Genomic DNA, 25,024 nt, shown 5'->3' with positions numbered 1-25,024 from the left:
CAAAAACAGACACCCACCCCCCCCACACACACACCCCGCCCGTCCTCCTCCTCCTCCTCCTCCTCCTCCTCCTCACAACTCCTTCCCATACAACCGAATAACTCTGAACATCTGGCGCGGCCAACGCAAGCTATCTGCGCAGTAGTAGCCACATCTGGCTTGCATGAAAGCGCGTTACTGAAAGAAATGACAAAATTAACACCAGTAAGGGGTCAGCAGTACCTTTATTTGAATTGAAATTCCAATTAAGTCACGGGTACTAACCTTGGTTAAAGATCATCCAAGCTCAAGTTAATCCAACTCCTTTTAGACACCACTGAGTTTCAGATTTGACATCTACAAAATTCTTTTACAGTGAGGATTTACAGTTTATACATTTTATCAATACACCTGGAGAAACGCTGCAACATTCCTTCTTCAGCAGCTGATTGATGTGCATATAAAAATGTAGAGCAGCTCACCTTAATGCTGGTCAGCTCTGGTCAGGTAAAACTTTTTGAATGTGCAGTTTTTACATTTTGTAAATATATATATTTATATCAACCATTTACAATCCTGATTATACAACTAATTAGCAAAAATGCAGGCACTTTACTTCCAGAACTTCCTCAGTGCCTATAAATAGGAAAAACGCCACCCATTTACATATATATAACTATATAATAGTACTGTACTTAAACAATGGAGCAGTCTCAAGCCTCTGATCAACTACAGTCAGCAGTTACAGCCATAATTACAACGCTTGTTGCATATCACAGTCTGTCTGGAGGACACAAGATTTAGCAAAAATGTCTTTATGGTTTTAACAGATGTACTGACCCACATAAAATCTCTACACGGGCTGCTGCCAGAGCGTTTTCAGGCAAGTCCTGGATCAGAAACAGTTCACTGCATTGTTGGAAAGAAAAAAAAAAAAAAGACCAAAAAAATTAAAAAATTAAAAAACCTAAAGAACTCAAAAGCCAAGAAAATAAAATTAAGTTGAAGGATGAAAACAGAAGGACATGAGATGTTTCCTCTTTCAAACAGAGGCGACGACTAGACTCAACTCACATGTATTGAACTGCACACAGTGAGTTTACAAGGTCACTTGTGTTCAGAACTGGTGCAATGGATAAAAATGTGAGAAGTAGCTCATAATCAAAAGGACAGTCTCTATGAAAATCTACTCCGTTGCTCTCTCTCTCTCTCTGAATGACCCACAACTTGAAAATGTTCTCACTCTGCCTCTTTTTTGCATGTGGAGTCATTTCATTGATCATTTCCAACTTGTATGTCAACACCTAACAATAATGTTGAATAGGATACATTTCCACCGATGTCTAAAGGGGGGGTCTGTTGCGTAGAACAGTAGTCGCAGGGACAACTGATTCTAAGAAACAAAATTTAGTTTCAATCCACACCCAAAAAAGGGAATATTAAACCTTTGTGTGATCATTTATTTTTGCAGGAAATTAAAAAAAACAGTAGGAGTTAAGTAGCAGACCTGCTCAAATATCTCAGTCTGTGTAGTGTAAAAGTCATGTTGGATGAATTAAGACGTCTAACTGGCACTCGTTGTGGGACTGATCACTGCTTTAACAAGTCTTTGAGCACAGTTCCAGCACTGGCCTCAGCGGAGACGGGCACAGGTGTGAAGGAGGGCAGGGCGTCCGAGATGGGCTTCATCAGCAGGTGACCTCCTGAGCCGCCGGAACCGGAACCAGCAAGCAGAGGCACCGCTGCCGAGCGAGGGGCCAGGAAAGGATTGGACTCGCCGGCTCGCTTGGTGGCTGCTGCCGCTCCTGAGAGGAGAGAGGCTTAAATTTGAATAAGGTTTGATGTGTTCGGGGATGTTAAGAGAATGAACAACAGCTCCTGGCTGACTGATTAATCACGTCCCGGCGGCAGTTATTGCCAAAGAGGCAGTTTACCTGCAGTGGTGCTGGAAGCAGCACTGCTGGGTCTTCTTGGAGGCGGGGCGCTCAGATGCTTGATGTCATGGACATGAAGCTTTGGTGCGGGCAGCGAGGGGGTCGATTCCATCTCCAGGAACTTTACAAACATCTCTGAGAAGGACTGCAACAACAAAGGACAGTTTGTGGTGCTGAATTCCTGAGATATTTTACCGATCCAAGCAGCGTAAATACCCTTTGTGCCCTAAACCGGGACTCCAGAGTGAAGAGGTAGCTTCACAACAGCATCCTGGTGAGGAACCAGTGTCTTGCTCAAGGATACTTCAGCAGAGCACATGCTCGCCAGTTGAAGAACGGTTCCTAACCAGCCACTCTGCTGCAGTAAATGTGTATCCCTGCACACTGGGATACACACTGGCATACATAATGGCCAGATGGATTCAAATTCTCTGCGTGCCTAGTAGTGTGTATGTTGTTGCCGTCTTTTTGTCATTTCCTTTAAAATGTGTAAATTCCTGTAAAATCGTATGGGGGATTAATTGGAGACTTTTATTATGAAGGATACATATTAACACATAAACAGTGACATATTTCCTATGTTTCCTAAAGTGTTGTTACTATATTTTTATGGACGTAAATATGTTGCAATGTACAATTCTTACACTTTTCCTGTAATATGAAATGTGCTGTTCAAACAGGAAGTGTAGCGCTTGTTTTATCTTACAAACCGCTCCGCTGTGTTGCACTTCTGCTTTACTTGCTTTTTCGTTCTGGACTTCTTGGACAGGTGTGCATTTTTCTTCTCTTTGCTTACTTCCAGTCTTCTTGGTGTAAAGGTGAAACTAAGCTAACTTAAAGAACTGTATACTCTCACGTCTGCTCTCTGCCTGTGTGACACCATAAAGAAACACTGTGAACGCCTTGTTTCGCTACAGTCGCAGGGGTGTGAGGTAATGTGTGGCTATTTTTTTTGTTGTTGTCTTTCCAGAAATAATGTATTTTTGTTATATTTTTATTTATTTCCTGAGAATTGTTTTCATCTTTTTTGCAGTTGTCAGTGTGCGTATCATGCTCTCTTCTCTTTTCCCTCTGGACTTTCCCCTGAGAAAGCACAGACACCCTGTAAATACTTTGTTCCTCTCTAATTGCAGGGAAGCTATGCTGATGCCATGTTCGGTGCCTTGACTGCTCATAGGCAGTCCCGGGAAGTGTGATCCTTGTACATTATACAACACAAGGCACAATATGAACTGTGTGCCTCTTTGGTAAAAGAACTTGATGTGATGTATATTACCGAGTTGAACCCTTGGCCACTGGTGGGCCTCTGTGGAGTGTTTGGGACACTTTGTGCTCCTCTGCCTCCCAGCAAGCTCGACACCCATCCAGTAACACCGTGTCGTCCATCGTCCTCCAACATCTGCACAGACAAGAGGTAAAGAAGTGCAGACAAAGGTTACGGGATTTCTCGGAGGGAGCAAAGTCTCCAAAAAGTCTCAGACTCCTAATATTCTATGATAAAATACACAACAGAAGTTATTTATCCTTACTTGACCAAGAAAAGCTAATGGTTCTGTCTCATACTGTTCATTCAGACTCTTTTGAGGGGTAGATAGTCTTCTGTTTTCAAAGAAGTGGCCGGATTATTTCAGTTTTAATTGCTCTCGGTTTCCTTTCTGCTTGCCACCACTTTCTGGAAAATGATTTTTTGGACCCACTCACTAGTTAAACTCATGTACAGGCAACTCTGGTTCTTTTCTGACAGCCCACACTCCTGGAAGAAACTTGTGGCTTTATCATTTACGGTCATTCATACTCCCTAATCTTCATTGTCATTTGCTTGGCAGGATTCAGCTGGATGGACCTGATATATAGAGTGTGTGAATCACAGCTTTGGGTTTAAAAAGGTACTAGAAGGGGGATAGAGGACGATTCCGAAAAGATGGCTGGTTTTGTGGGACACTTGGCACAAGTGGAAGTGGAAAATTTTAAATAGCATTAACAGGAGATGAGGGCGAGATGAAAAAAAAAAAAAAAAATGTTGAACAACCTCCAACTAAATGAAAATGGCTCTTCTGAGGAGTTGTAATCGCATTTGCCCCTCACCCTGTATCTGTTTTCCTTTAAGAGTGTTGGGTAATTTACTTTGGAATCACAAGGCTCCTGCCAGAAAATCTGCATAAGGAAACTCTTTCTTTTTCAGGTCTGAGCTCTGAGAGGATTCTCAGGGGCTGCTGGAGTGTAAAAGTAACTGTTGGGCAGTGAGTTTTCTGGTTGACTTTCTCTCAAGGATAACTAAATAAACATTTCAAAAACTAAAAAAAAAAAAAAAAAAAAAAAAGGTCTGTTGTCTTATATTCAGAGAGGACTGTGACGGTCAGATTACGTGAATAATAGAATCAAAGGTTAAACTAGACAAAACTGTACTTACTGTATTGGCAGGTGGTAGATTTCCTCTGCACAACCTTTTTAATGGTCATTGTGTCAGAAAAAATGCTAATGTGATGGCCCTGCCATAAATTTCATGGCGCGGGTTACACTTTCTATTATTACCCTGCCACAGCAGTGTTAATTTAACTCTGTAGTATTTCTGAAACTCAACTTTTGGCAAGAGAGCTGTCAACTGGAGACTTGGACTCAGGTTGGACTTACTGTAACTTGATTTGGTCTTAGCAATAGTCTAGAACAGAGTCTCCTGTAAAGCCACAACTTGTCATGTTTTTTCAGGATGTAACAAACAAGATGTAACGTGCTAGTTATCTAGCTGGTATGTTTAGCTTTCGACAGAGTCAGGCTTGCTGTTTTTCCTCGCTTTACGCTAAACTAGGCTAAGGGTCGCCAGCTTCATATTTACCGGACAGACATGAAAGAGTGGCGTCGATCATCATCGTCTCACCTAACTCTTGGCAAGAAAGTGAATAAGCGTATTTCCCAAAAAGTCTTAACTATTCCTTTCAATGCTGTGAGACTTAACCTACTTGAGGCCTGACCCGTTAAAGAGCTGATTTGGCATTTAAGGCTCCAGTTTCTTTGCCTGGTAAATATAAGACAGCAACTGGCAGGCCTTCCGTGGCTACACGGCTTCAATATTTAAATCTTAGGTCTACGAATCCGAGGGCCTCTGTCACTAAACTGACACAGCTTTAAAAGGAAAATGTCCAGACACTTTGTCAATATAACGGTCAACACTCAAGACCGAAAGACCTGAAAAGACTAGCAAACTACTTATGACTTAAAAACCGCTCCGTCTGCCTACTATTCCCACTCAGCGTCAGCCTGCCACTCTTGTTACTCTTTATACAGTTTGATCTGTGCTGCCATGACTTCTAAGACTTTTCTCTTTGATAGAACGAAACCCTCGTAGGGACTGATATGAGCTTATCGCAACCATATCGGTATTGGCATGCACATACGGTGGCTGATGGGCAGCAAGAAACTGGACAGAAATCCAGAGATTTTAGCCATCGCATAGGCTGTCCGAGATGTAATTGGCTGATGTATCGTTATTGGATTTTTTTTATCCCCTCAAATATCGGTATCAGCCTATAACAGTCGAGCTGTACTTTTTCATATTTTAAATGATTTCACAGTTTTGCGACCAATGTACCTGCAATTCAAACCCGCATTTTTACAGGGAAGGCCATTGAGATCAAGTTCTCTTTTTCAAGGACGCACTTATCGCAATACAAATATACTAAATAAGAAACAATAATCCACAAATGCAAAAACAATTATGAACGGATGAGCAATAAGCAATATAAAGTTTAGGGAAGAACAAAAGAAATATATAAAAGAAATAAAACACATAATATAGGACACATTAAGGCGATAAAAGCAAAATATGCATATAAAAGTTAAAGCTCAATTAAACCAATTCAGGCGTTCAGTGCTTTGTTGCCTAATATTACATGCTGAAAACTCACATTATTGAACTGGTCAGACCTCCTCCATAAGCTGATGTCAGCAGTTGTTGGTAATTGTGACGTGTTGATTTCGAAGTGAAACTGCTTTTTAATGTTGTGTTTCCATTATTTTGTCCACCACCTGCACTTCTTTGTAAATTAGTACATTGTGCACTTACCTACAACATACCTACAGTATATAGTGCCTAACTAAAGATACTAAAATAAATCTTTGTACTTATAATGTATTTGGTATATACTCAAAAAATGTGTATCAATAAATTAGTCATATATATTCTTTACAAATAAAATTAAGGTGCTAATAAGAGAATTAGAAAAAGAAAAAAAGAGGGTCGAAACATGGCTAATTTAAGGCAGATGTGTTTTTTTTTTTTTTAGTGTTTTTGTATTTACTAGTTGGTGATATATCATGTGTTCATTCCCAGTATGGAACAATGCCACAGACATTGCTCACTGACTGTTTAAGTCATCATACCGCAATCAAATATTGTATTATTTATACAAACTGCTGCCTAAACACATAATCCTATGATTGCTTGAGCAAATTCTTGGAATACAAGTCGAGAAATCACTCACCTTATCAACATCTTCTCGGCCCAGTCCCAGAACACTTCCCATGAGCCTCAGGACATCGGCACGCTTGGTTTTAGGTGTGTGGAAGTATCCCAGGAACAGGTTACGCATTAGGACTCTGGAAACAGAACAACACGAATACCAAGGCATGATGTAATTCGAGGTTTAGAGGATGAGATCTCGGTCCAGTTTTTATACAGCTGCATAAATTGTAAATAGACCCAAAGTGGATGAATTTGAATATTTGTTTACCTTTGTTTTTCCTGCGAAACAGAGGCCCATTAAGATTTACTTCTAGCGATTCGAACGCTTTACAGCAGTTACTTAAGGATGGGAAGGTACATCTCTTTCTTGATGCTGTCCTGTGAAAACCATGTGTCTCCAAAATGTCCACTTTTAACGTGCCAAGAAACACAGCCTTGCTTTCAGCTTTGCGACAATGCATTTATCAGGTATTTAAACGGGGTTTTCAATAGTTTATGCAGCTAAAGATGCAGGAACAATAACTCAACCCGTAAAAGGAACACTTAATCCTTCACTTTATCTGAAAAAAAAAAAAAAAAAAAAAAAAAAAATCTAAATCACCAAATTAAGAGATACATTGTTTTCATTGGACAGCAACAAACTGCCGAAGTTTGCTCAAATCACAGGCGTCAACACTTTGATGAGGTGATGGGATCGCATTTCTATATTGCACTGTTTTTTTTTTTTAATAAGCCCTTGAAACTGTGGGAGATTTGTCTTAGAAATGTTTTGAGTGCAATGAAAACCATATGAGTATTTAATCACAATCTCATTTAACTGAATAAAGGAGTGTGTGATTTAACCCAAGCAGGAATGAACTTACTTGTCTATCTTCCCCTCTGTGCTGTTCAGAAGGTTCATCAGTTTCCTCTGCGCCTCCTCCAGCATCTCTTGTCTGACATCCACTGCAGCGCGCGCACACGCACACGCACAGGCACACGCACAGGCACACGCACAGGCACACGCACACACACACACACACACACACACACACACACACACACACACACACACACACACAGTGAAGTGTTTTTTTTAACCTTTTTAAAGGTTAAGGTTCATGTCCCTGTTGCGCATGGCCCCAGTTTGTGCCTTTCCGGCATTACATTCAACTCACAGAGTTAAGCATCCGATCTCATGAACGATGAGATCTTTGAATAACCCTGAAGATCATTTAACAACTCTTACCCTTGTTCTGAAGGTATTTTCAAAATCTTCAAAAACTCTTCTATAACCATTTGAATGATAAAATATTCTGTCCGCTGCACAATAAAGATCATCTTTAACCTATACCTATACTAGAAAGTATATCAGTACATCAATATATACCAATACAGACTACCGGTCAAAAGCTTTAGACCACCCCCATTTTTCTAGTTTTTTTTTTTTTTAATGTATGCATTTCAAGTCCTTTGTACCTTAAATAGTACAAGGGTCAGTGGTAAACTGCACAAAGTTAAAAAAAAAAAAAAAATTCAGGTCTCAAAAAAACTGAAAAAAAAACATGTTAAATTCATAGAAAACAAGCCTTTTTAACGGATTGAGAAAGAGGTGAACAGCTTTCCTGCAGCAGTGGAAGTAATTTAAGCCTTGAAAGTTAATGCAAACAATTCCTACAGGTGCCCAAACTTTTGTTGTTTACTTAAAAACCCTCTGCCTGTACAAAGGTAGTGTTGGAACAAACTGTGTTGCTACACCCCCTGATGCATTATTAGGACAATACTGTACTGCAGGAATTAGGACTGTACATTGCCATCAGAATGGTGAGAAAAGGCAAGTAACAAAGGAAGACAGACTCGCTGGTCAGGGGTTTGTCCTAAAACCCAAAAATAGACGGTGGCTTCACGTGACGGAAGACCAGCACAGTCTCCAGCCTTGAAGCCCAGGGAGCTGGTTTGAGAAGAACTGCACAGAAAGTGAAAGCAAAGCAACCCACAATTGCAACACATTTGTGGGAACTTCTGAAACAGTGTTGGGAACAAACTTTCTGAGTAATATTTGAGCTCCATTGAAGAAAGAAACGCCACAGGTGCGTTTGGCTGCTGGATGAGTCAAAAATTCAGATTAAATGTAGGATTTAAGATTCCATGATTCCTTGATTTTAAAATCAACAGTTGTTTACTTCTTCTATGCTTTAATTTCAGAAACACTTTGACCTTGAATTATGCAAATTTAAATAACAGCTGGAAAAATGAGGGTGTTCTAAAACTTTTGACCAGTAGTGTAACTGATTACTAAATTCTTAATTTTGGTTCATGTTGTACAAATTAGGAAAGAGGATATGCAATTTCTCCAATCAGGAAAAAGGGGCATAACATGAGAAATGGGTTAAAAACCTTTTTTATTATGCAAGATGGTTTATGTTACTTTCCAATATGTTGTATTTTCATTCAAAATAAAATGTTAATATTTTGCTAATGTCATTTAACTTCCAGCTAACTGGGTAGGAAATACGATTAAAATTTGAGGAACAAGTTAAAAATCTTTTTTTTATTGTGCAGGGAACTGAAATTTTTTTCATCCAGGTGGTTAGAGGAGTCTTTGGGGATTCTGGAAATACCTTCAAAACAGCGGTAAGTGTTGTTAAAAGACCCTGGGTTTACAAGGACTTACAGGTATTTACTTTACTGAATATCAGATTCTTAGCTCTGTGGCTCAAATGTAATGCTAGCACACGATAAGCACAATGTTAGTCTCTCATTGGTAAGACTGTGGGTCAGCACATTCTCGCAGGTAATCAACTATTAATAGACCCAATGTAAATTTTCAATAGGTGACTGAGTGGTAAAGCAAATATGTATATCAGGCTTATATAAACAGAGTAAAAAAAAAACAGTCTAAGCATTTGCGGTGATGTAATGGTCATATCTGAGAGTGATAAGGGTGAAATCCGCTGTGTGACAAGAAATAATACAGGAGACTCTAACCAGTGAAGTTTCAGGGGGCTTATAGGTTCACTTATTTTGTCTGCTATTCAGCCTGATAAGAACACTAAAATAGAAATATGACCCTGGGAGAAAAAAAAAAGAAGTCCATGTTCAAAAGCTGCCAAGCCATCGAAAGTGACAAAGAATGACAGATGCTTTCCACAACCTTTGAGATAAATGGTCTTGAGTAGAGCCGAGGACTTTCAACCAAACAGACATATATCATCTTAAACGACATTTTTTAAAGACATATGGACATATTTTATTAAAACCTCATGAAGACACCTTTATTCTACTGTAAAACTGGAAAGCTGAAGTTTATGCGGAGTTTTCTATGAAAATCCAATCATTCCCCTTCAACGTTTGTAGGGGAAAAAAAAACCTGTGTAGATGTGCAGACGTTGGCTCACCTTGTTTTTTCAGGTCTTCGATTTGCTCCTCCTTCAGATCGAGCTGATCGGTGAGGCGGGACGCTGAATCTAGAGCAGCGTTGGCCTCATCAAGGTTCATCTGTCAGTGAGCACAGAACCGTTAAAGAACAATCGGTTATAATGGCTTTCATTCAACTGCAATATAAAACTGTCATCAAGAAATATGTAGGAATAGGACTATGAATTCACTTTAAGGTCTCGCTGTTGACAGCAAATGTTTGATATAATTACATTTAATGGATTCTGTTATCAGTTATTCATTGTTGTTCACCTGAAGGGCAGATGCTTGGTCTTCCAGCTTCAGAGCTTTTCTTCTCCACTCCTCCTTCTCCCTCTTGTGCTTTTCGAGCTCTGAAGAGTACATGGCTTTCTCTTCTGATAGGGGAAAGAGAGAATACAACTTTTATTACAATTAACATTGTCCAAAATACCTCAGCATACAAAATGCTATTAGACTGCTGGAATCATGCAGGGAATTATGAAGTTGAAGCCTGCCAACTCGCCTTGTTGAAATTGCTCTAGCACCATCTGCAGGTTGGAGAGCGACACTGCATACTGGTTGACCTGCTCCTGGGAAGTTCTGAGCTGTACGAGCGCATCATCCCTCTGCTTCACCGCTCCGCTCAGCTGCTCCTGCAGAGACTCCACCTGCATGCTAGCCTGTTGGCTGGAAGACAAGGAGAAACACAGGACAAATGACCTTAACAATGAAAAATTATCTTTTAAAAATCAGTTTAAGGAAACTCATCAACTCAACTCATGTGGCTCGAAATGTAAGTAAAAGTTAAGTGTACGAAAGCCATTTGGAAGGAGAAGGAGATAATTACAAACCATTAGTGAATAGGTGGTCATAATCAGACTGGATTGGAAAAATCAATTCTCATACTAATATGCAACCAGTGGAACACAAGGACCTCTTCCTCAAATCATTCAGTTGAAGGAGTTTTTTGACACCCAGTACGACTGTCAGAGAGATACGACATAATCCAGGACATTATGCAACATCTGTAACACTATGCTTTAGCTGGACATAACAGTCTCACGTCGTCTGTGTAATAGTGGAGTTCAGTTTTGTTATATTCCCCAAGAAGCACATATAAATGGTGAATAATATGGGGCCCGAGACAGAACCTTGAGGGACCCCAAAAGAGAGTGGGCTATCAGAAAAGGAGGCTCCCTATACCACAACAAATTAATATCTAGTGGACTGGTATGAACCAGTATAGTGCCACACCAATGATGTCAACAACATTTTTCAGTTGGTTCATCATAATATCATAAGTCAAGGAAATCAAAGCCAAGAGAGAGATCTCTATGTATACTAATAAAAGAGTTCCCATCAGTGATCACACCATAATTTCATGCAAAGAAAAATGTGTGATCCTACAGAATACCTAGATACGGCTGCTATAAACTCCTGTCATTATTTAGGGTAATAACAAAGTGTGATTCTTCAACCTTGCAAGGATACCCTGATGTAAGATAGTGACTAATATAAGGTTATTCTAGGTATTTCTGCCTCACTTTTCTCTCCCAGTAAGACACTGTAACAACGATTTAATCCAATTCTATCATTCTCAATTGAACGTGACAGGCAAACCCTGTATGTTACCTGCCTCTATTTAATATGAAACTGTTGTATTTCGGGATTATATCTAATACACACACTGCGGTTTTATTTTATGCTAACCTGGCATTCTCCACTGCACTTGAGGAAGTAGCCAGTTTCTGGTCCAGCATTGCCACCCTCCTTCGCAGTTCAGTCTCTCTGTCCTGTGCAGCCAGAGCTTCCCTCGTGTATGAGTCCTCGATCTCCAAGAGGTGATTACGCAACCTTTCCAGCTCCAAGTTGAGACGCTGTTCTTTATCCCTCGTGTGCTGAAGCTATGAAGAAAACAGAAACACTGTTACATGTGTAAATCTACGAGGATACCACAGCAGGTTTCAATTCCTTCGCAGTAATTCTATACTTCACACAGGCTTAAGTGTGTTTTCTGGATTTTAAGGTTTTGGAAAATATACAGTGTGATACATGACGGTATATTTATGCAGCTAGACAACACGATGAAGCATTATCACTTGATACTTGTGAACTAAAAGTATATTTACTGTGAACTACCCTTTTGAAAAATGGCCATCTGGAAATTAATAAATCCTCCATATTTTTGCCAGACATACTGTAAGTGGAAATCCTGAACAATATCAAGCCTATTTTATTTTTGTACTGGTATTTGGTGTAAACGTGATACAATAAAATATGCTATAATTACATAATATATAAAATATATATTTGTATTTGAACTTGACTTAATATTAAGTACTCTGCCGTCTGCAAAATAAATACTTAACAAGAGATAGTTACTTGAACTTGCATCTAATTTGTCCTGCACATAAAAGCCTAACAGTGAGCAAACACAGATGCAATGCCCACACAGTTAAAAGAAATGCTAGCAAGTGAATACTAGCTTTCCTCCTACCTCAGTCTGTACAGCAGTGGTCTCCATTTGTTTCTGCTTGAGTGCCATCATCACCTGATCCCTTTCATGCTGGAATGCCACAGCTTTCTCCTGCATGGACTTCAGTTCATTCAGGAGCTGATTCAGCTCCCCAGACTTACCCTGTGTCACATCATCAGAATAAATCATAAATCTATAAAACTAGTTGAGGAATAAAGAACAACACAAAATCAGTTCCCAGTTTAAAATGACATGATGGGTGCATTTATTCATCAGGAAGCATGAGTAATAATCATACCACTAACCCTGAAAATGTCATCTTGTATTGAGCTACAGAAGACACACAGTGGTTCATTACAAAAAAAAAATTATTCAACTGGAAAATAGTCTCTCTTTGAAGTCTTGGTTCCAACTGACCTGCTCTTTGTCCTTGAGCATCCTCTCCACAGTTGCAGCCTTCTCACTCATTGCACTCAGTTCAAACTCCTTCTCTCTGAGGAGGAGGGAGACCTGCATGTTGGTTTCCTGTAGCGCTCTGAACTCCGACTCTTTTTCTCGAGAGCGAGCAGCTACAAGCTCGTTCTCCTCCTTCAGCTTCTTCACATCCATTTCCAGAATGAGAGCACGCTCCTTCAGGTTGGTCACGGCCTGCTTCAGCACCTCGTTGTCATTCTCACGGTTACGTAGTGCCTCACTGACGTGAATTAGTTGGTCTCCTTTTGTTTTGATGAGCAGGTCTTTCTCCCTCACCGATCTCTGCTGAGCATCCAGCCTCTCTCTGATCTGCCGGACCTCCTCAGCATGACTTCTCTGCTCGTTCTCTGAGGCAGATGCTGAGTTGGAGAGCCGGTGGTTGTTCTCCTGAAGAGTCATGATCATGTTTTCCTTCTCAGCCAGCTGTCCTTGCAATCGTACAAGTTCCTCCTGCAGTTTCTCATTGTTTACAGGTGAAGCTGTCTGTCGGCTGGGAGCATCGGCTGTGAGAGAAGGTTCACTAGATTGAGCGACTACAACTTCAGGAGTCTGTGCTACACTGCCCAGTTTACCCAACAGGACATCTTTGGTGGAGCTGAGCTGGGTGATGGTTTGCTGGACCTGCGCGAGTTCCTGGCTCAGACTTCCCAGCCTCCTCTCCTTGTGCTCATAGCTCTGGATCAGTCGAGCGTAGTCCACTGACAGCTTGGAGCTACAGTCGCTATCAGCAGAGACCTGACCCTGCAGTTTGACCAGCTCCTCCTGCAGCTGGGCCGACTCGTGCTGCATGTTCTTGACTGTTGTAATCACCTGCTGCTTCCACTCTTCCATCTTCTTCACCTGCTGCTTCAGTGTGTCCCTCTCCTGCAGCAGCTCCTCAAACTGGTTGCTGCTGACACCTCCGGAGCCAGCACCAGACTCTCCTCCTGAGGACTGCAGGACGGTCACCAGGGTTTGGCACTTCTGAGTCAATGCGTCAATCTCTATATCCTTCTCCCTGATGATGCGGGACAGGTTCTGGATGGTCTCCTTGAACATCTCATGGCTTCCTGAGGGGTCACTCATATTGGAGAGGCGCTGATTCTCCTGCTGAAGCTTCGACAGAGCTGCCTCCTTCCCTGCCAAGATATCCATGAGGCGGTGATAGTCGGAGCGAAGCTGGCTGTTCTCTCTGGTCTTCTCATTAAGCACGGCTAGCACTTGCTCTCTCTCCACAGCGTAAGCCTGCAGCTGCTGCTGTAGGAACATGACATCCTGGCTGTGCCCGCCACCTCCTCCCATGGAGACTCTGGCATGAAGCGCCTGGATCTCCAGATCCTTCTGCAGGATCATCTGGGAGAGTTTACCCACTTCGTCACGAGACACCACCAGCTGATCCAGCTGTTTGGTCAAGGAGAGGTTCTTCTCATTCAGCTGGCTGATCTCAGTTTCCTTCTCCTTGATGCCTTTTACCAACTTTTCTATTTCTACCTTAGATAGGTCATGTTTCTCGTTGCCATTCTCCTGATTTAGAGTCTGGGTCTTGTCCTCCTGCAGGATGACCTCTCCCTGCACAGGTGGAGAGTCAGCACGGCCCTGACTCACACTGAGCCGATCTACCATCTGCTGGAGGCGAGCTATCTCTTCATCTCTAGCATGTATTAATGTGTCATAGTTAAGAGTGGTCTGCTGATGGCGAGCATGAGCTTGCTCAAGTTCATTCTGCTGAGCCTGGAGGGACTGCTGCGACAGAAGGAGAGAAGCCTGCTGCTCCTCCATGGTTTTCCTCAGAGTCTGGACCTCTTCTTCCAGGCCATTCCTGGAGGACTTGAGCTGGGTGATCTCCGTTTCCAGCTCTGTCATAATGTCCAGGGTCCTGGGCTCAGCCAGAGGTTGTGGTCTGCTCTGCTGATCTCTAAGGCGATCAATCTCTTCTTTTAAATGGCTGTTTTCCTCCTTCATACCCCCCAGCTGTTTATCCTTCTCCTCTAGTGCCTGTCTGAGAGCTTCGGTTTCTTTGGTCGCAACTGAGATACTGTTCTCCATTTCCATCTGTATGTCTGCAGCATTTTGTTTTAAAGTGTCCATGAAGACGTCCTTCTCTTGCAGCAAATCCGTCAGTTGCTTCTGCCCCGCAACTGTGATTGAAAGCATCTCATTGGTGTCTCTGTGATCAGAAGCCAACTGCTCCATGTCTCTCTTCAGCTGTGCTATCTCCATGTCTTTCTCCTGGTTGAGTTTGATGGCGCGCTCATGATCCATCTGTAAAGCAGAGGCATCCATGGAGCGAGCTCGAGTCAAGTCCTCAATCGTCTGCTGGTACTGTTTTGCCTGCTCAGCCAGTGTCCTCTCAGTCTGCCTCAATTCACCATCCAGCTGATTTTTCTCCAGCTTCAAGGCTTCAATACGAGTGTCCTTTTCTCTTACTGTCCTGTTCAGAGCAGCCTGGCTTTCCTTCATCTGCTTCGTGAGTTCCTTTACTTTACCCAGAGACTGCTCACTCTCCGCCTTCCACCTCCTGTTCTCCATCTTCAACTCATAGTCCGTGGACATCACCTTCTCTTGAGAGCTCCTCATCTCATCCAATTCTCTCCTGAGGTCTGACAACTCCCTCTCCTTTCCTGCTAGGTCCTCTTTAGTTCCCTGTACTTCAGTTCCTCTCTCCCCTGCCTGATCCTGCTCTGCTTTAGCAGTAGACAACAGCTCCTCTTTCTCCTGCAAAGTCTTCTTCAGCTCAGTGATTTCTCTACGTGCCTCCCTGCTCTGCTCATGTGCATGTCCAAGTTTGTCTTTCAGCTCCTTCACTGTCCGCTCCAACTGCTGTTTGCCCATATGCAGGTCATTAAGGGTGAAAGCGCTCTGTCTCGTTTTCTCTTTTTGGGTCTCCACCTCTTGCTCCAGTGTCCTTTTCTGGTCTTTGGCTGTGTTGAGCTCTGCAGTCAGCCTTGTCAGCTCTGCCTCAGACTCCTTCAGCTGTCCAGAGAGCTGCTCCTTCACTGAGATCATATGCTAGAGACAAGGAGAAGGTAGAAACAAAACCCAAAGTCACTAAACTGTTAAAAGGCTTCTACATATTTTCCTTTAAAAGTTCTTACTTTTCCAAACCTTAATATTTTGTCTTGATTTGAAAGGCTTGGTCATTTTTGATTGACATGAAGTGTCGATGTGCCAGAGTGCCAGTGGACTATAAAAAAAATCAGGCAGATTATGTATCGTTTAATACTTAAATATTACCATAATGTGACAGATCACAGTGGGGTTAAAACCATAAAAAAAACTCTGGTGATATGTACAATGGAAAATATTTTCTGCCAAATATTTGCAGGGTCTTTAAACCTGCATGTGAAGAGTAGAGAAATGACACGATATGCCATAATATCAGTGACATAATAAACAGAGTGGGTCACCATGATTAGTCAGACCTGTGTTGCCTCCTGGTTTTGCCGGTCTAGTTCTTCCAGCTCAGACATCAGGGTGTCCCGTTCCTCCTCAGTGGTTCTCAGGGCCTTTTCTCTCCTCTCCAGCTCTACCCTCAGATCCTCCAGTGACTCGGATTCCCCAGAATCAGACCCATTATTGCTAACTAACTGTTCCTCTGCCACTTTAAGTTTCTCTTGCAGATTGAGCTGTAAAAAAAAAAAGAAAAGAAAGAATTACCCTTCAGGATCTGATATAATCTAATAGACCTTACTTATCTAGACTGTGTACTTTTCATATCACACTGTTAACATCACTACATCAGGAGCCAGCAAGTGTAACTAAACTAATCAATACAATTAAAAAGATGTTTCCCTTTAAGTAAAACCAATATTTCACCTCAGTGGACACTAACTGGTCAAACTCCAACATTCGATACTCTGGAGGTTTATATTCTCTACCTGAGTTCTGGCTTTATTCCTGTCTCTAAAATAACTTTATACATGCAAATGTACTTTAAAAAAACTCAACAGACAAAGTAAAAAGTATTAACATGTTCTATATTGCTGCTGTATATGTTTACAAGTGACACATTTACTTTAAAATTAAGTACATATAGGCATTCAGTACATACAGTAATTACATTAATGAAGAAATTACAGACATTTTAGACACACAGTGGTAAAAACAATCTTAATTTTCTGCAACACATCAACAAACCTTTTCTTGTTCTAGGACCTCCTTTTCTTGTCTCATCACCCCAATAATGGTGTTCAGTTCTAAGATGTCTGCATGCTCAACTTCTTCCTTTGGTTCGGCCTGCAGTTAAAAGAAAAAATAAATTAAACTAGGGAGAAATATTAATAAAAAAACCTACCAGTACATACAGTATAAATATTTAACACTTTGTATGGTTAAGGATTTATAAAAAAACCTACTTCAGTCAGGTTTTTCAGTCTCTCTATTTCTTTTTCTGCAGCTGGAAAGTAGAAATTTAAGTTAATATGCAGGTTGATTATAAACGAGGACAATGTATGGTTTATAGTAAGGCGTCAACGACAATATTCTGTGTCTATACCATATTGATTTGAGGTTACTATAATAAAAAGAAACCAGAATCAGCTTTAGCAAAGTGAATTTCTGACAGCATTAAGGAGCTTTAATTAAGCAGATGAGAAACAGCAGTATTCAGTAGCTCTATTCAACATGAATCAAAACAATGACAGTATACTTGTAAGGTTTTGTCTCAACACTTGGATCTCGTGGTCTAGCTGGGCTTTTTGCAGAGCCTTCCCCTCCTGCTCTTGTACTCGTGTCTGGAGCTCGGCGACAGACGCCTGCAGGCGCATGTAATTCTGCAGCAGCCCGGCGTTTTCTTCCTGGGCTTCATCCCTCTCCAGCTGCAGCGAGGCCTGTTTCCGCTGTGCCTCCTCCAGGCTGGCAGACAGCTCGGCCAGCTGCTTCTCCCGCTGCTCTTCTGCGTTCTGCAGGGACCGTACGGTTTTCTGGAGTTCAGGCAGCGAGGAGGAGTCCGACGAGGAACTGGTTTGACCACCTGCAGAGAAGGAGGTGGAGAAGAGAGCTCATTGTTCTGTTGTACCTGAGTAAAAACAATGAGCTGTACTGTAACGCATTTGACAAAAGTGCCTTGTTATAACATTTTGTCTTGCAATCTTGGTTACAGCTGACCTTTGTAACAACTTTTGGTTTCAAATGTCATTTTTGGTTTCAAAGTCACAATTTACTCTCTTAAATCTCTGAACTTCTACACTGCCACGAGTTTTGATTTCTAAAGTCACAATAACAAATGCTGAAGTGAGGCTAACCACTCTGGATCTGTTCCTCCAGCTCCTCTATTCTCTCCTCGTACTCTGCTAGCTCCTCTCTGTGTCGCCGGGTGATGTCGGCCATCTTCTGCCGCTGCGCATCCTGCAGAGCTGCCAGTTCATGCTGGTGTTCATCCACCTCACAACTCATCTCCTCTCGCAGCTCCTGTTTCGGAGCAGCAATGACATCAACGTTAGAGTCTCAGTGTCGTTGCTGTATGTTGTGCTCACAGAGTATCTAAGATTTACATTCTGCTTGAAAACATGATTTATACTGGCAACGATAGGAATCCTTAATAATTACCTTAATAGTCCTTTGAAGTTTGAGGATCTCCCCCTGGTCGCCATTACCAGCTCCTGCCGCTGTGGATGCCTGTAATTAAAATGCAGGTATGTGACTCCCACTGATATAAACTTAATAGATTTGTTGACATGAAGACTTTGCTGGTCTGGCTTAGTAAGTATTTCTTAGCATTTATTTTAGAGTTTTTTATAGTATAGTTTTGTTTCATTGGTCCAAATTTTGAGATATTGGCCTCTGATATTACTGCCTCCACCCAAAAAAAAAAAAAAAAAAAAATCATACTTAAAGGTAAACAACTTTTCTTTCCAAAAACAATATCTGTTACTAGTGGTAAGACTTAGGTAAATAAAACCAAAACTGTCTGTAACTTTTTTTTAGGTAATTTAAAGAAAATCAAAAATTCGGAATTGATTTTAATAAAAATGCCTTTGCAATTTTTAGTTATTGCAAAATACAGTACACGGAAAGGGAATTTGAAATATTCTCTTGCGATTGTCATCTGAAACTGTTAAAATTAAACCAAAGAATTGCAAATGTGAGACTACATTTGGTCGTCTGTAATAACTAATGACTTCTTTATATGCTCTACTTTCAGGGCATCACGATGGCCAAATGGTTATAGAGATGGTTCTTCAATAGCATGACCCAGGTTCAACTCTGGATCACAAACTATCTGTTCTGCTAAATCAATCAATTCAAATTGTGTTTTACCTGAGACACTCGCCTCCAGTGTGCCACCTCCGCCTCCAGACGCAGGACTTCTGTCGACAGCCGGTTGATCTCCTGCTGCGACCAGATGACGTCACTGAGGTCCATTTCGTCGCTGTGGAAGCCCTGGTGGGGCCCCGAGGGCCGCGACAGGTAAGACGCAGCGGAAGACGAGGTAGTGGCGGAGGAAGTAGTGGGGACAGGCAGCGCTGCAGAGCCGACGGAGGCAGACTGGGCCGACTGCTGCAGATTCTGGACTTCTTCCTGGAGTCCACTCTGCCGAGCTTTCAGGTGACTGATCTCCACCTGGGAAGACACAAATGATGAATGATGACAAATGATTTTCGTGATGATTTTTGTGATTTCTGTTTGTCTTCTGAATGTTTATGCTTAGGTTTGTTCCTGTAAATGTAGGTACTACATTCAAATATAAAACACTACAATTCCACTATTTAAAGTGTGACCAACTCTAACCACCTCTTAAGCGGGTGTATTTATATGTGAAATTCTTTTGCTTTTTCTCCTATTTGTTTCCACTCTGATGACTTAATATTCATTAATTGACAGCGGAAACTACACCACTACTAAATGGTAATCAGATAACATTCTGATATATCCAGGCATAGTTTTTATGTGGGTGCATGCTAATACTCCATAACACAATTTCAAGTTACCGTGGATCATGTGTCCTGAATATTCCAGTTAGTGGAGATGACCTCAACAGAAATGTCATCTTAAAGCTTTAATTATAAAGACAAATGTACATACATCTTTCTGTTGCAGAAGAGTTCTGTATTCTGCAGACTGTCGTTTATTCTGGATCTCCGAAGCCTCGAGCTTCTCCTCAAGCTCTGCATGGGCCTTTCTTAATCTGTCATACTGCAGCAAAGCGAGAGAAATGAGGAAGTAAATGACACAGAAATATGCAAGAAATTAACATTTTTCTTGTCTGCTTTGCAGAAAGTTCAGACACCGTGGTCGTGGTACGAAGCAACCCTTGAGCTAGAAAGGACTGAGGTGTTCAGGGGGACTCCAGCAGGATGGATGCTTGTCAACAGGGGGATCTGCACCAGTCTTAAAGAATAAGGTTGACGTTATCGAGTGTTTTTCTTATGATCAACAAATATCATGAAAAAAGACCAAAATGTGTTAGTCCACTTCTCTGGCCTTGTGGCTCCCTGTGACTCCTACTGGGGCTTACCCCCTTATAGGACAACCCCATTTTTGTGCACAAGACCGAAAATAATGCCCTCAAAATAAAAGGATTACATGTTCTTCAACCCTTTTGATTCCATTAATAACCCTGGTCTCCTTTGAAAGCTAACACTTTGCATTTTACAACCAAAGAGGCAGAATGAGTAAAAGAGATATTGAACCAAAGTTACAGAGGCACAAACATGGTAGAAATGTAAGGTTTTTAGCCTTGCCTATTTTTTCTGGCATAAAAAAAAGGTATATAAAAGCCATATTGGAGCCATAGCCACAAGTCTGAACTGTTTCTGTGTCAACAGCTGTTGCAGTAATATGGCGAATCCTAAAACGCTTTACACAGATAGAATCAGCAGACTTAAAGCTTTCATACAAGGTATAATTTGTCAAGATCGTGTGAAGATCGAGTCTAGTACAAACCAAAACACACCTAAAGTAGCACTACCAAGGCCAACGTGTCCGATGGGTGGGGCAGTGTATCTTAAAAGATTATAATGGGTTAAAATATATAGTTTCATCTATAAAAGGGCTTTGTAATTTCCCCAAAAACTGCACTGGGAGCTGTAGTTTTTCAGCAAAAGTTACTAAAACAGGAGTAAGTCCAATTGCTGGGGACTATTTTTACCTGCGGATTAATACACAATTAGTGTTCTTGTCAGCATTCATAGCAGAAGGATGGTGTATGTGGGGGAGACTCAAAAATAAACCAGCATTCATGTTCATCTTAAAGGAAAGAACATATCACCCAGTAAAACAGTGTGCCTCACCGGTGTGTTTTTAACAGTTTTTGGACAACAATGGAGCTCTATGGTGCAGAGGAATAGGATACTGTACATCAGGCTCGGGTACAAAGACAATACTTGATAGTGGGTTTAGATTCATTGTTGCTTTGGGACTTTATATGGGACTTGCTGGTTGTAAGAAAAACTGTCCTTCTAGTGGTCTCCTTGCTCGTTAAACCACAAGATTTCAAAGCTTTGCAGTAACATGCATTATTAGGTGGAAACTCCCTTTCACTGCCCTTTACATTACTGTAAGTGCAAGCACTTTTTACAGTACACTTTCCAACCCTTTCTCACCATCAAGTTACACAGGAACTACTATAGATCTGGACCGCACAATCTTGGGGTTGGGTTTTATAGGGCGTTTTTCACAGGAGACACTTGACTTGTCAAACAATTCTGTAAATAATAACATTGAAATGGCTCGATTGTTTCGGGGCCCTTGTATTGGGCGATACCGGCTCACTGGCATGGCTTTCTGGGTCAAGGCCCTTGTTGCTGTTATTAGTTACCCCTGTACCTTTCCTATTATGACAAGTGAAAAGGTCTATGGTGAGAAAAAGCCCATAGTTCTACCTTTTGACCCGTGGTAAGCGAACAAAGGAACTAACCTCAGATTTCTGGGTGGAAAATGAAGCCTCGACTTCAGCCAACTTGGAATTGGAGACCTGCAGTTCTGTGGCAGCATCTGCAGTTACGTGGGATAAAAAACAGCGTTGAGAATATCACTAACAGGCATTAAGAAAGTGAGAATATTATATACGCTTGATTGATATTTAGAAGAAAAAACATGCAGCAGGAATTAAATGAAAGAATAATCAAAATACTTGGCTTATTGTTTCGCCATAAACACAGCAGAAGAACAATAGAGGCCTGTTTTTTTTCTTTTTTTCCAGATTTCTGATAACATGAATTTCAAAAAAATAAATGCTCTTCAGGTTTATTCACCATGGCACAGAGCACAGATAATAACTGGTTATACTTTTTCTCCCCATCTCTATCTTAGTCACTCTCTTACACACACACACACACACACACACACACACACACACACACACACACACACACACACACACACACACACACACACACACACACACATCTGCTTAGTTCTGCTGACATGACACACAAACATGCACGGCTGAGCACGCCAACATTTCTAGAGATCTTGTCTGAGCTATGTGATCTTAACAGCTGGAATAAGCTCAGCCACCATTCAATACTACGCAAACTAAAGCGAAGCATACAAGCAAATCCAGCGCCAGCTAATGTTGGCTCTTTTTAAAAGCTTACGTAAAACATGGGTTTAAGGCCTGGTATGTAGAATGCTGCACAACTGGCCCAGAGGTCCCTACGCAGTGTTAAGACTTCATAGTTTTTCTGTTTTTTTGACTGGAGCTGTGAGTTGGATATCTGTGGCCAAAGTTCCCCTTGCGTCATTGCTTTATCGCTCATCGTCTGTTTGCGTTAAAGTGATGCTCATAATATACTCACGAGCATCAAACACTAGAATCAAAACCAGCCGGTTACCGGTAACCGAAAAACCTTGGGACTCAAACCGGTGACGTATTCAATGTATAAATTTACATTACATTACTGAATTAAAGAACTCAGTCATATCGGATCATGAGCAAACTCTCAAAACCTGAATCATACAAACCGTCTAACCTGTGTTACCATCAGGCTGTTACCTACTGCTCTGCTGACAATGAATAAAAGAGGGACTGCAAATACGGAGAATGTTTACTTGAGATTTTACACCCAAATGAGGGAAAAGGGAAATGTTGCTATAGATAAAAATGTTAGACGTTTTCATGTAGTTCATACTTGATAAAAAAACAAAAAATAAAAACAAAACAACAACAACAGACTGAAAAAAACCCTCTAATGTGGAAATGTAATTTGGACATTTCAAGTGAAACCAAAGTACAGTATGTGGACCAGACTGACATATTGTTGGAATTGGGGTTAACAACGGCACATCAGCGTAAAGGTTGTAGCCTTGCCACGAGAAAAACAGCAAACATAAACAAATCAATAGAGGGACAAACAATAATTTGACTAAAAACAAAAGCAACTGGTGTTGTCGTGCATCCTCGTAAGAGCATCTTAACACTGCCGACCCAAGCAGAATGTCTTCTGCCTGCGTTGCAAATTCATTCTCTGGCACTATACAGTAAAGTGACCTTAACTGGAAAACACTGTGGAACACTGTTATGTGGTGTAACCGACTTGGAAGAAAGATATGCAGGGTATGCATGTCGGACCAAGACATTCAAACATGTCAGCATGGGCTTGGGCAAACTGCACTTTTGGAGGTTCCCTTGTTTATAGACGCCTGTCGACAGGTAAAGCGACTCCGCTCCGATTTTGGAGTAAATGTAAATGCAAGTTTTATGGGGACATTTTCCTCGCAAGCTGACAGCTGTATCTTAGTCTTCTATAAGAAAAAAACTCTTGGTTTTTCAGGCTTAAGACATAAACTGAGGTGACAGAGGGAACCTTAATAAGCGTTTTAGTGAAGGCAGGTACACTGGGACTATCAACCAGCCAATGCATATGTTTACAAAATGCAACACAGGTGTGTAATTTTAAAAAAAAAGCCCTGAGCCCGGTATTCTGAATGATGATGTGGACGGAGATAAAAACGTGAGCACACACTTACCTCCGACTTCTTCCACGCCTTCCAGTAACATGTCTTTGGTAAAGTTTGATATCTGCCCGGTGAAAGACGACAGGCTCCCGCCGACCTGGCCCAGAGACTGACCGAGGCCGGAGCCTATTCCACCCAGCCACGATGACATCCTCAGGAGGGGTAAAAAAAAAAACAAAAAAAAAAACCCAGACCAAAACAAAGCAAGGCAGGGGCCGTAGAGGACGAGGCGGGGCTAGCCTAGCTTTGACTCGAGAGGGGATAAAGGTGATGAAGTCAGCTCGGTCATCAAGCTCAGCTGTGAACCCTAGACCGCAGAGGCGCTGTTAACCTGAAAATCCACTTTTAATCCCCCGTAACACAGTCGCCTTCCAGGCTGAGAGACGCTCATGTAGCACAGACCCGGCTAGTGACAGCTGACCGTTTGCCTGGAGGAATTTATCGAGGCGAGCGGCCTCGGCGACATCATATCACAGTCAAACGGCTAAAAGCTCAGGCGAGGGGCCTTTGAGTTGAGGTCTGTGTCATCTGCGGTGGACGCGGGTGGTGTTCTCGGCAGTTTTCGGCCAGTCTAAACAACACAGCGCACAGAAAGTGCCACCTCAACTGCAGCCATTACCAGCTCGGCTGTGGCGATGGCTGTCAGGTTTGACGTGGACACAGAGCAAGGCAGTGGGGCATTGTGGGATACTGGAGGACCAACAACATCGAGAGGCGTTCAAGAGCCCCAACTGAGAGTCCGGAGCACTCTCAATCTACAGTTAGGATTATCATCTAGAATTGGTGTAGAAACCGTTTAAGATCATGAATGGTTTACAGTATATCCCTATGAGTAATTTTAAGACAACGTTTAAACCTCATTTACATTTACGCAGCTACTGTACAATTTTTAAGTACTTTTTACTTTACTTTTACTTTTTTTTACTCTACTGCATTTATTTGATAACCTTAGTGACTATATACTTTTCAGTTTCATATTATTAATACACATATAATAATATCAAAGTAATGTACACATCAATTCATCAATAATTATAATCCAATAATATAAAATACATTATTCTGAAATGGGCAGTTCTGCATAATGAGTACTTTTAATTTTGTTACTTCAAGTATATTTGGATTATAACACTTTTTTTTTTTTTACTTTTACTTAAGTCACATTTGGAATAAAGGACTTCTACAGAGTATTTCTATACTGGGGTATTTTTACTTTTACTTAAATAAAAGACTTAAGTTCTTCTTCCACCACTGTTGTTCATTTCATACTTTCATTTTCATGCAGTATGATGCAGTTATTCTGGATTGCTTTGAATAATTAGCTGATGTCAGTAGTTCCACCCTTCACCCTTCCCATTTCAAGAAATTATGACGGTGAAATTCTTCCAAATAAACTTTATTTTAGAAAATGATTAAGTTAACAAACTTACAGTATACTGTTCTTTC

At 41.3% G+C, this 25,024-nt stretch overlaps 1 protein-coding gene across 1 annotated transcript; it reads right to left on the bottom strand.

Annotated features, from left to right (window-relative positions):
* Positions 1–205: 205 nt before the first annotated feature.
* On the bottom strand, positions 206–23,729 carry trip11 (thyroid hormone receptor interactor 11). The gene is made up of 21 exons (XM_040137222.1): positions 23,591–23,729; positions 21,537–21,613; positions 19,703–19,813; positions 18,938–19,240; positions 18,227–18,295; positions 17,923–18,088; positions 17,328–17,651; positions 17,035–17,075; positions 16,817–16,915; positions 16,102–16,305; positions 12,644–15,688; positions 12,248–12,388; positions 11,461–11,654; positions 10,274–10,437; positions 10,042–10,145; positions 9,750–9,849; positions 7,236–7,317; positions 6,392–6,506; positions 3,190–3,312; positions 1,914–2,058; positions 206–1,784 (listed from the first exon to the last, which is right to left on the bottom strand). The coding sequence occupies exons 1-21, from the start codon at positions 23,727–23,729 to the stop codon at positions 1,570–1,572; spliced, it is 5,961 nt and encodes a 1,986-aa protein (XP_039993156.1). The 3' UTR covers positions 206–1,569.
* Positions 23,730–25,024: the final 1,295 nt, after the last annotated feature.

This window comes from Xiphias gladius, chromosome 10 (assembly GCF_016859285.1).
Source record: "Xiphias gladius isolate SHS-SW01 ecotype Sanya breed wild chromosome 10, ASM1685928v1, whole genome shotgun sequence".
NCBI lineage: Eukaryota > Metazoa > Chordata > Actinopteri > Istiophoriformes > Xiphiidae > Xiphias > Xiphias gladius.
Note: the sequence above shows the minus strand (reverse complement) of the source record. Positions and strands in the feature narration are given on the sequence as shown.

Excerpts from the sequence above, each read along its gene's own strand:
- trip11 (XM_040137222.1), bottom strand. The coding sequence starts at position 23,729 with ATGTCATCGTGGCTGGGTGGAATAGGCTCCGGCCTCGGTCAGTCTCTG. Across the intron at positions 19,814-21,536 it reads TTTCCACCCAGAAATCTGAG|TATGACAGATTAAGAAAGGC; the intron begins GTTAGTTCCTTT and ends GCTTTGCTGCAG. Across the intron at positions 6,507-7,235 it reads ACAGAGGGGAAGATAGACAA|AGTCCTAATGCGTAACCTGT; the intron begins GTAAGTTCATTC and ends TTCTGTTTCCAG.